This window comes from Leptopilina heterotoma, unplaced genomic scaffold (genome assembly GCF_015476425.1).
Source record: "Leptopilina heterotoma isolate Lh14 unplaced genomic scaffold, ASM1547642v1 Lhet_184, whole genome shotgun sequence".
In the NCBI taxonomy this organism is placed as follows: domain Eukaryota; kingdom Metazoa; phylum Arthropoda; class Insecta; order Hymenoptera; family Figitidae; genus Leptopilina; species Leptopilina heterotoma.
In genome coordinates this window covers 296,316-308,660 of record NW_025110903.1, presented here as the reverse complement: position 1 = coordinate 308,660, position 12,345 = coordinate 296,316, and the positions used below count along the sequence as shown (strand labels likewise).

Here is a 12,345-nt window from a genome sequence, read left to right as displayed (position 1 = left end):
GATTATTTTTTAAAAACTTACTAGTAATTTTTTTCGATTTGCTAAACAATTTCTAACATTTTTCATTAGATGAGGCGTGTCTGAAAAAAAGAAAAATTCACGTTTTTCATCTGTCGGATGCTCTATTGAACACTTTAATGACGACATTTTCCCACTACACCCTAGTTCAGTCCAAATTCGTCTATTAGTTGACGCTCCATCTGTAACTAATCCGTGTACTCTTGCTCCAATTTTTTCCAAGAAACATATTGCTTCGAGCAATAATTTTGTCAAAACATCGCCAGTGACAGGTCCCTTGGAAGCGAAAACAGCAATTGGCTGTGTATAGTTATCATAAAGTGGTTGAAAAGCAATTACTAATCCATAATTCGCCATATCTTGGGTAATATCTTGTGGTGATTCTTCAAGACCAAGATCTGAAAGACCTTTATATTTCATAGTATTTTGATCTAGAAGTAAACCTTTCCGTGTCTTCATTTCATCCAATATTATTAACCCGTCACGTTCTTCTTCAGATTTGTTTTCAAAATATTTTTTTAAAACTTCAAAGAAACGTGGATCAAAACCACACGGAATGTCAATGTGAGACAAGTACCTGAGAAAAGTTTAATTGAAAATAATTTGCATTAGTAATGAACTTTATAATAAAAAAAATTTTTTTTAATATAAATTAAATTTCTATTATTTTATTTTTTGAATGAACATTTTTTAATATTTATGATAATTAATTTTCAATACCTTCTGATGGTTCTCGTACACGGCAATGGTAATATTTTATTATCCCTCAACAATCTGTAGGCCGCAGGTGAACGCATGTGTAAAAGTAGACACAGAATTGCCCATTTATCAGAGTATCTGTTGTTTTTCGGGTTTTTTTTTTCAGCAGCCGCGATAATTGCCATTATTACTGTATGCTCATTAGAACTTACATTTTTTTGATTTGATAAAATTTTCTTCAGAACTTCAGTGTCTGTTTTGTTCAATTCTTGTCGATGCCATTCAACTTCCTTTTTTAAGTCGTCAATTCGTTGCTTTGCTCTTTTATTTGCTCTTTTTTTAGACTGCAATCTCCTGTTTAAATACTCTATTTGTCTTCTTCTTTCTGGGCTGAGATTATTTATTTTTAAATATTTCATTGTACTCTCTTTTTTTTTTTGAATACGCATTTTTTTTTGATTTAGAGTATGCCTTACACGAATACAAAATTTGCACTCATTATTTTTTTCGTCAGTCTCTAAAAGAAAAGGACAAGACTTATGACGTAAATATCCTTCTTTATCACGAAAAGTAATCGAATTTATAATATTTTCTTCAGCATTTATTTTTGCACAGCCAGAGCAAACCCTACGTTCATCAACAGTTTTAATTACATCCTCGAGTTCATTTATTGCAGTTATTTCATTCGTTTTTAAGTTAAATTTTTCAGTCTCTATATTTTTGCCCATAATTTTAATTTTAATTTCCATAGTGCTATTTAAAATGACTTGCTTGGTACACACTGTCTCAAAGTCAGTATCCTTTTTTCTTACGATCCACTGACTGAATTGCAAGACATTAATTCCTTCGGAAGAAATATTTTGTCGAGACCAAGAAGTTGGAAAAGAAATATCGTTCTTTTCCAAAAGAGTAGCAAAAATAAATTGTGGATTGTGTTCAGATTTTTCATTATTCGTTTCATTTTCATTTTTATCCCATTCCATTTCTAAATTGATGCATTGATCATTCTTTTTCCTCTTCGACGTACTTCCAGCATCACACTCATTATTTTTATTTTCAAAATTCCGTTTCGTTGGTGGTCTTCTAGTACTGGTAGAAGCCTTCGATAAATATGCAGGACAGCCAGGAAATATTGACGGCAAAACTCCCTTTTTCAATCTTGCACATTTATAAGGACTCTACATTAAAAAATTGTAAGATTATTAAATAATATACAAAAAAATCAGTAACAATCAACAAAATTTATATAAATTACAAAATACTCGTTTAATAAAAAATATAAATAATATACTTTCTAAAAATTGTAATTAATGACTTTTAAATATAAATTATTTATGATAGAGAGAATGAAATTTCAGGAAACGACAATGACTGTATTAGCAATATAATTTACTTACTCACAATTTAATTTAGTCGATACGGTCGATACTTACCCTTCCTAGAATAGTTCCGTCAGGTCCTGTAATTATTTTTTCAAATAAAATTTCGTCCTTTTGAAAATGTTTTTCACAAACACTTTGACCGGGTTTGACGGTAAAATCTTTCCGCAATATGGCTTTCTGCCACAATTTTAATACAGATTCCTCTTTTGGTACGGTTAAGAAATGCACTTTTTCTGGATTACTTGCGTAACCAGATTTGCATCCGGGAGCGATGCATTTAACCATAATAATGAAATTCAGTGAATTAAATCCATTAAACTGAAATTATTTCAACGATTTGAACGACTTGAACACGTGATGTAAACAAGAAACAATTTAAACAGGAGTAGAATAGCAGAACGCGGAATGGACAAAGTTACTACTAGCGACATCTGGTGGCCATTTTCAACACATTGGACACTATGTAAGCTGGTCGTGTCAGCCCTGTGGGTAAAAATTGTCCAGAACGGAGAATCTACATTGGAGTAAGAGAGACAGATACACTGCCTGTCTCTCTTACTCCAATATAGATTTTCCATTCTGGACCATTTTTACCGAAAGTGTAAGGGTGCAATCCCATTACAGCAGAATACGTCGACCGAAAACAGAAAATCATGAGTGCGAAAGAGATAGATAGATATTGTTGTTCTTTTCACTCTCATGATTTTCTGCTTTCGGTCGACGTATTCTGCATTCATGGGATCGCACCCTAAACGTGCAGTCACATGGCACCGTTTTGCGCTCCGTTTTGTAACTAGGCCATGAGTGTAAGAGAGAGGGAGATATATGTTCGCTATATTTGCACTCATGGCCTAGTTTAAATAAGTAAGTGTAAGAAGGATAGAAGTAAATATTGTTCTTTCTGTTTTTCATTATGCAACGCAAAACGCAGAGTTCGAACGCAAGCATGTAAACACAGCCTGATTTTCCCAAATGTCGTGTGACCCAACCCTGAAGGCGTACCAACATTGAATTTTAGTTGCCATGCCATGCTGTCGACGTCCATCTTTCTTTTTTCTCGGTGATCCGATTGTGTTTAATGTCGATCCGGTAAACAAAATTTAAATCGCAGGTAATCTATTAAATCGTAAATTAAATCTCATTATTAAAAAAAAATTAAGAAACTACAACTTAAATTATATATAAGAATTATAATATTTTTTAATGGGAACAGGGGTTTGTTAAATTTATCAGTTGATAGATGTGCAGTTGTTTTATAGGTTAATAGTGACACTTTAGTTTTGTGCTACCGTTTATTTTTAATTTATATTCCGAAAAGAATATTAAATAGTAAGCAAATTTGGTTTTAATAATTTAATTTTTCTTGTTTATATTTTGTCCAGTTTTAAAAATAAACAAGAGAATAATTACGAGTGAAATTAAAAAAGTAAATAATTTTGTCTGTCAATGTTAGCACGTGAGAAAAAACATGTGTTATAAAGAGAAGGAATTTTTGTGATGTTATTTTTAATGTTGAGTGAAGTTAATTTGATGGTTTTTTATAAATTATTATATGAAATCTTTTTCTTTCAGTCATGGTGCGTATGAATGTTCTTAGCGACGCTCTTAAGTCGATTAATAATGCCGAAAAGCGTGGAAAGAGGCAAGTTTTGTTGAGGCCTTGCTCCAAGGTTATCGTCAAGTTTTTGACTGTCATGATGAAGCATGGTAAGTTTTTTTATGAATTTAAAATTATTATAAAAAAGGTCTCTCCAGAAAAAGATTGTTAATTAGGTTAGGAAATGTAAACAAAATAATAAGTTGGCGGAAGACTGAAATAATATCTCAGTCCTGTAATTTGTCTTTACGATTGCGTTTACAATTAACAGTTTATTCTGGAAAGACTTCATGAAAAACATTTTAATTTCAATTTTTTACATTTTTATAGTCAGAAAGTTTAAATCTTTTATTTAATTACTGAGTTTTCATAAAAAATCCATTAAAAGAAACAATTGTTACTAACATATATTTTGCTTCGCTTTTAAAAAAAAAATTAATTTTTGTTAATCAAAATTTCAATTCAGTTGAATTTAGTTGCAACTTTTTAATATAAATTTAATATTATTTGAATAATTTGAACACAATTCTTTGAAAGAATTCAATTATTTTGATAAATATCACAATTCTTCCCATAAATTCAATTATTTTCAGGAATTTTAATAAAATCCTTTGCAAAATTCAATTATTTTCATACATAACAATATTCATCACAAGAATTTAATTATTATCGAAAAATTTTTTTAAATTCTTGTCAAGATTTTAAATATATTTATCAATAGCAAAGTTTTTCACCGAAATTCAATTACTTTCTAAAATTTGAATAAAATTCTCAAAATTTCAATTATATTCAAAGATTTTTTTACTGTTTTCTTAAAATTTCCCAAAAGAATTCAATTATTTAAAAAAATATTGAATAAATTTTCACGCATATATTAGATTATTTTCACAAATAATAAAAATTTTCAGGAATTCTATTATTTAAAAAAGAATTGTCTTAGATTTTTTCGAAAAAAAAGAATTTTTTATAAAATTCTTCGCAATAATTCAATTATTTTAATAAATAATAAAATTCTTTTGAGGAATTCGACTATTTGCATCATAAATAATAAAACTCAGAATAATTTCAATTATTTTAATTGAATTTCTCGAAAAATCTAATTATTTTTAAGAATTCAATTATTTAAAAGTTAATAAAATTCTTTAGAAGAATTTAGTTTTGAGAAACATTCAATTATTATTCAATAAATTCAATTATTTAAAAATGAATTTCAGTTAAAATTTTAGATGTTAATTGAATATATTAAAAGCATTATAGGATTAATTTTTAAAAATATAACATTAGAATTTAGAAAACGTTTGAAATTAAAATTTTTAAAAATCTAATTTTTTTCATACGTTTAATTAATAATTCTGTTGATTCGAAAAAGTATAATTGAAATTTTTTTGAAATTATATGAAGCGTTTATTTTCTAATATATTAATTAAAGAATTTCCGAATAATCGCAATTTCGTAAAATTGAATTGTAAATAAATGGATTTGAAAATTGTTAAAGAACTTTGTTTTTTTTTAATTATTTGTTTATCTTTAATTTTTGTAATTTAATTAGTTCAGAACAAATTTTTTTCTTTGTATTCTTTTGCGATCGCTAATTTTAAAATCTGGAGTCAAAATTAAAAAATTTAAGATTAAGGATGTGATAAATGTCAAATATTTTAAGAAATATTTTACTTGTGTTGTGAATGTCACTGCGGTTCTATAATCATAAATTGAATTTTTGTTTATTGAAAATATAAAATATAAATACTTAATAATAAATTAGTACCTATACTATTAAATTTAAAAAATAATGCAATGTTATGTTACTTATCTTGATAATAGATACTAATTTTAAATTCAAAATATTTATTCTTAAATATAGAATTATTACTGTGAAGCAGAATTAGAATTGAATAAGAAATGTTTTGCGCAAAATTTTGAATATAAATTATCTTACTCTGTAATTTTGATAGAAATCATTGCACAAAAATTTTATTTAAATTAAATTGTCAGGTTCTCCAGATTCAATGTCTAATACTATTTTCAGGCTTCGCAATCATTTACTAAAACCTACTGTGCAATTCCACGCCACTTCGACAGCGTTTTGGAGTAAGCAAATGGATTTTAATGAAACTCAGGGATTGTAATCTATATGTAAAAAGAAATATTTTTACCAAAAATGAAGTCAAAATATTCGGTACTTTTTGAGATAGCAAAATTTTGAAAAAATTTTGAAATCGTTATATCTCCCATAAAACTTTATAAAAACTAAAAATTTTTTTTTCAAAAATTCAGGATGAAAAAACGAAAAAAAATGTTAATAATGTTTATATAAAATTTTGTTAATTAAAAAAGTTAAGTAAAATTATTTAAATAAATTTTCCAATTAACAAAATTTTATATAAACATTAAATTATTAACATTTTTTTTTCGTTTTTTCATCCTGAATTTTTGAAAAAAAAATTTTAGTTTTTATAAAGTTTTATGGGAGATATATAACGATTTCAAAATTTTTTCAAAATTTTGCTATCTCAAAAAGTACCGAATATTTTGACTTCATTTTTGGTGAAAATATTTCTTTTTATATATAGATTACAATCCCTGAGTGTCATTAAAATCCATTTGCTTACTCCAAAACGCTGTCGAAGTGGCGTGGAATTGCACTACTATTATTGCTACTTTTTACGATTAGGTACTATTTGGATACTTTTTTTAGATTCGACTTTTTTTATTAGAATTAACACTATTTTAAATACGCTAATAATTGAAATAAAAAAATTTGTTTCTAAAATTCTTAAAGACACTTCAAAAAATTTGAATAAAATTTTACAAAAATTCAATTAATTTGTGTTTTGAGGTTTAGGCCAAAGAATCCAAATTTTCCATTAAGGGGTTAAACCACTCTAGAGCGTCAAAAAGAGGTTCTAATTTCAACATTTTTTTAAAGAAAAGTTTAAAAGTAATAAAAAATATGTTTACATATCTCTATCAGGTACACTTTAAAGAGAACATAATATACTTTATAAATTTTTTTTTGTTTAAAAACTGCAGATGTACATGTACGTGATGGAAACCCTTTGTAAAAAGAAATCCTTCGCGGCCGGAAAGGTTTTTGGTACAATTTTCCGGCCGCGAAGGATTTCTTTTTACAAAGGGTTTCCATCACGTACATGTACATCTGCAGTTTTTAAACAAAAAAAAATTTATAAAGTATATTATGTTCTCTTTAAAGTGTACCTGATAGAGATATGTAAACATATTTCTCATTACTTTTAAACTTTTCTTTTAAAAAAATGTTGAAATTAGAACCTCTTTTTGACGCTCTAGAGTGGTTTAACCCCTTAAAAAATTTTGAAGACAATTTTTAGTTAGTCAAAAAGAATTCAATTATTTAAAAGAAATTTAAGAAAATTCTTTTCAAGCATTCAATTATTTTCACAAATAATAAAATTCTTCACAGGAATTAAATTTTTTTAAAAATGTTAATAAAATTCATCTCAAAAATTCAATGACTTTCATAAATAATAAATTTCTCAAAAAATACAATTATTCTTATTCAGGCTTCGAAGTGACACACTTTTCAACTTTTTTGACACTTTTTTTGGTCAAGCCTACTTTTTGCTACTTATTTTGTCAAAAAGCTACTAAATGCTACTTTTTTCCAAAAAATGTAAAAAAAATTTACAAACTAAATTTTTCATTTTTCACTATATAATTTAATAGTAATACCTTTTTTGACATTATAAAAGTTTCATCAAGTATATAAAAAATCAATTAAGAATGAAAACTTAATTCTTTTGGTTATATAAATTGTTTGATTAAAAATCCAAAATAATATTTATTTAACGTGATTATTTATTATATTATGTTTACAAACTTTATGTCAAATTTAAAAATATTAATTGTATTTTTAATAATACAGTGTTTTAAGTCGGTTGTTCAATAATAAAAAAATCATTTATAAAGATTTAAGATCTATCTAGAAAAAAAATTATAATTTTTTTTATTGGAATTAAATTGCTCATAATTTATTATTGTACAAAATTATGGCTATGTGGATTCTAAAATTTAAAAAATTTATATGACTAAAAACAATCCATTTTTTTTATTTTGATAGTTGTTATTAGTAAATTACTAAAAAATGTTTACGTTTCATTTTTAAAAATTAGATGTCTGATAAAAAGTTATTGATAGTTTTTTAAAAAATAATAAGGAGAAAGAAGGTGTCAATTTAACTTCTCAAAATTATGAGCCTGTTATTAAAAAACAAATTCTTATGAAAGATCTCATTTAAGTATTATTAACAATTACATTTCATTATGTAAATAAAACTTTCTAATGTAAAATATCGACAAAGAAGCTATTATATTTTCATGTTTTATGTTTATAAATCAAAATTAAAAAAAAATTTGTGAATTCCTATTTTTAGTATTTTTTCTTTCAATTTTTTGGACAACAACATATATTCGCTTAATTTTCTTACTTAAAAAACTAATTTTACTTCATTTTTAATATGCTACTTTTTGCTACAAAATGCTACTTTTTCACACTTTTTTTGACCTGCTACTAGACTTCGAAGCCTGCTTATTACAAATTTTAATAAAATTATTTGAAAGAATTTCCGATTAAATTTTGATAAAACACTTTATAAAAATTCAATTTTAAACAATAATGAATTTATTTATTTATTTAATTATTCAATAGTGTACGGGTTAAAAACCTATTCGTACAGAGTATCTATTATTTATTTTTGTATTTAAATAATTGAATTCTCGTTGAACTTTCTAACAAGAATTGATTAAAAAATGATTTTTAGATGTAATTGTAGATAATAATTGAATATTAGAAGCGTTACAATATGAATTTCTGAAAATAAGTAAATTTCAAAAGATTTTTAAATTTCCTGTATTTGAAAATTTTAATCGCTGTAAAAGCTTATTATTTAAATATTTATCATAAAAAATTAGTTATTATTTTCTAAAAGAATTTTTTAAGTTTTCAATAATTTTATTTAAAAATTCCAAAAAAATGATTGAATTTTGAAAAAATTTCAGTTGTTTTTTTAAAAAGGATAAAATTGTTAAAATGTTTTACACTGACATTGTTTAAAATATTAATTGTTTATAATAATTTATAAAATAAATATTTAAATTCAACAAAAGTTATTCAAGTTTTGAATAATTTAATTTAATTTATGTTTTTTTTTACTTCTAAAAATTTTTTTTAAATATAGTCGTATTTTTGAATAATTCTAACTAAAAATTTGGAAAAAAAACTTCAGAAAAATTTAGAACTGGATTTATTACCAGGATATAAAAAAGAGTAAATATTTTAAATTGAAATCAGGAAAGAGTCAGGGAAATATTGAATCAAATTTTTGTGAATCGCCTAAAACGAGTTCTTTTTTAGTCGTCAAATTTAATTTTTTGATAGCTACTTTTTACTATTTTTATCATTCTTAAAGATCCTTTTTTTAAAATTAATTATCGAGTGCGAAGTCTGATTTTGGTAAAATTTATTTTTGTTATAGAATTTTAAAAAATGTGTCTAAAGAAGAGCTTTTTCATTCGTGTTAAAAAATTCCTAAATTCAGTTCGGAGCCTTTGTGTTTCACAGTATAGAATACTATTATAGTAATTTAAAGACTATCTTCTTATAAATATATTTAATATCAATGTTTATTTTGAATTATTATTTTACAGGGTATATTGGAGAATTCGAAATCGTCGATGACCACCGAAGTGGCAAAGTTGTTGTCAACTTAACAGGAAGATTAAACAAGTGTGGAGTTATTTCTCCTAGATTCGATGTTCCAATCACAGATATTGAAAAATGGACTAATAATTTATTACCCAGCAGACAGTTTGGGTAAAGTTTAAAAATGTTTAAAATTATTATTTCAAATTGAACACGTGCAAAAGATTTTTTGAATTTAGTTTTAGAAAAATAGTATAAATAGTCTTTCAAGTTTTAGTATGCTGAAATTTTCTCTCTTAACATATAAACTTAGGTATTACTTCAAATTCCCTGTCGTTAGTACTTGGTGTAAATTGTAATTATAATTATAGTTAAATGTTCTCATTAAAATTTTTTTATTTTTTCTGTTAATTATTTGAAATGATTTTTTATTTTAAATATATGTAAAGTAAAAAATTGGTTATAACGAAATTTTGATCACTTCAAAACTTACATGATACTAAATAACAATTGTAGAATATTTTGTAAATGTTTCGATACTAAAACAGGATGTGTGTCGGTGACATAATAAATAAAAACAGGATCGTCTGAAATCACGATTTTATTTTTGAAATACATATTGACTTGATTGATAATATATTAATTTTGATTTATAATTTGCATGTAAAAAAACTCAAGTAAATTACCGTTGTGTAGGTGAAATTATTTATAAAATAAATAATTTATCTAAAAGAAAGTATGTTTATAAAAAAACAGCAAAATCATTTATATTTTGAAATGGAAGAAGTTTTATATTTGACATATTTGTTTTCTATTTTCGTAGATATGTGGTTTTAACAACGAGTGGAGGTATTATGGATCACGAAGAAGCTAGGAGAAAACATCTTGGGGGTAAAATTCTGGGATTTTTCTTCTAATTTAATATTGTAAGAAAACTGTATCAATATTTATCAGAAATAAAGATGTTAAATATTGTTACAGCATTAATTGAGTTTTTCTTTATGCATTCGTTTATACCATTTAGATTAATTTATAATATTAATAATTTTTGAAAGTCATCACTGGGGCGTTAACCTCAACCCCTTCATAAATTAATTAATATCTTTAAATAAAATAAATATTTTTCAGAACTTATAACCATTTATGAAAAATTTAGAAAAAAGAAATAAATTAGAGTAGAACGGGGTGAAAAAGCCACATTTTTACATTTGACGCCATAAAATCTGAATTTAAAATTTTTTTTCTCAAATTTCCAATTTGCATTGAAAGTTTAGCAATGATGGTGAACTTTTAAATAATTTTTTTATTTAATATTTCTTATTAATAATTGTTTCTATCAATTTATAATAATAAAATAATTCATTCTTAATAAATTCTAATCATTTTTTTACGTTTCTATACACGGAGAGAAAAATCAAGCGTTTTTAGTATGGAGACTTCCTATGGTAATTTTGTATGAACGCCCTGCTTAAGAGGCGTGTCCTTATACCTCAGTTGCATGAAACATATACTAAAATAGCATGGATCTCTTGCAATCGTAGTATACTGACGTCCCACAGTGGGACAGAATCACTAAATCCTGGTCAAAATATGAAAACGTGTTTCAAATCAATTGTAACTTATTACTCGGGGGTTATTAGGGTCGCTGATTACGAATCCAGGCCTCGAACTGAGTACATAAATTAAGGAAAAGTACGTAATTTTGAATTTGGTACCTAAAAGTACGTAATTTTGACAAAAGGTCCGTAAAGTACGTAATTTTGACCATTTCGACTAAAAATCAAAATATGTACACTGAGAAAAATTGCGTTTAACCGAGTGGTAGAAATAGCTCGGTTAAAAAAAAGTATTTAAAAATAAATAAGATATGGTTAAAAGAAACTAAGTTATACTGATTATCACAACCGAGCTGAGATGGTTAAAACACATCTGTTAAAAATAATCCTCCAAAGGATTGTCTTAACCAATCTGAAATGTGCATAATGGAAACAAACTTTCGTGGTTGTTGTTACCTATTTTTTTGAATATAAACAATTACTATGCGATTAATATTAACCGAGTTTCATGTAATTACGTTCAGTTGTGAGATTTTAACCGAGTAAACATATCTAGGCGACATATCGTCAGTCACAGTCAGTCAGTCACTTCGTTTCGTCTTTTCCGGAGAGTCGTGTTGTTACAATTCTGGTTTCTACCGACGCGATACAAATTTTTATTGATTACACAGGCCTACAAAATTTAGAATTTTGTCAGACCCACAAACGGGATAAGTCATTTCCGATGTAATTTGTCACCCTGAATCCAAAACTGGCAGCGAAATTGCTCTATCACGTCAGGATTCTGAGATATTCTAACCTAAAAGAGTAAAAAAGGCCATTTTTGGCAACATTCGACTCTCCATAAAATCTACAAAAAATTTTTTGTATCATTGGAACAACTTTTAAAAGAAAGTACAATTATTCACCTTTCAAAATATTCTACACCCGATCCGATCCGACTTTTTTTTACTAAGATACAACAATTTAAAGTTTAGGTTACACGACCTAAAAACTGAAGAAAGGAAGAAAAGAATAATTGGAAAGTACTTTAACTTAAGCATCTGATTCTTAATATTTTGGGATTGTTGATTAGAAAACCGATGTCGGATTTTCAAAATTCAAAATGGCGGATCCAATATGGCGTATGTCGAAATAAAAAATTGATCGGATTCGCTTGAAACTTTTTACTCGGGGGTTTTTGAGGTCGCTAATTACGAATACGATGTCAGATTTTTGAAATTCAAAATGGCGGATGTAATATGGCGACATATTTTTAAAAAATTTAACGGATTCGCTTGAAACTCTTTACTCGGGTTTTTTGAGGTCGCTTATTAAGAATCTGGTGTCACATTTTTGAAATATAAAATTATTGTGGATCTAATATGGTATTATATGTTAGTAAATTCGAAGAACGTAAAATTCGAACATTTAGGGC

At 26.0% G+C, this 12,345-nt stretch overlaps 1 protein-coding gene across 2 annotated transcripts; it reads left to right on the top strand.

Moving 5' to 3' along the window:
* The first annotated feature begins 3,057 nt into the window (after positions 1–3,057).
* LOC122500420 (40S ribosomal protein S15Aa) lies at positions 3,058–10,355 on the top strand. Of its 2 annotated transcripts, none has more exons than XM_043609342.1 (4): positions 3,058–3,210; positions 3,672–3,806; positions 9,378–9,543; positions 10,196–10,355. In XM_043609342.1, the coding sequence occupies exons 2-4, from the start codon at positions 3,674–3,676 to the stop codon at positions 10,287–10,289; spliced, it is 393 nt and encodes a 130-aa protein (XP_043465277.1). In that variant the 5' UTR covers positions 3,058–3,210; positions 3,672–3,673; the 3' UTR covers positions 10,290–10,355. The 2 variants fall into 2 exon arrangements, with proteins under 2 accessions (XP_043465277.1, XP_043465278.1); XM_043609343.1 differs by lacking the exon at positions 3,058–3,210 and adding an exon at positions 3,405–3,428.
* The last annotated feature ends 1,990 nt before the right edge of the window (positions 10,356–12,345 follow it).

Excerpts from the sequence above, each read along its gene's own strand:
- LOC122500420 (XM_043609342.1), top strand. The coding sequence starts at position 3,674 with ATGGTGCGTATGAATGTTCTTAGCGACGCTCTTAAGTCGATTAATAAT. Across the intron at positions 3,807-9,377 it reads GACTGTCATGATGAAGCATG|GGTATATTGGAGAATTCGAA; the intron begins GTAAGTTTTTTT and ends ATTATTTTACAG. Across the intron at positions 9,544-10,195 it reads TTACCCAGCAGACAGTTTGG|ATATGTGGTTTTAACAACGA; the intron begins GTAAAGTTTAAA and ends CTATTTTCGTAG.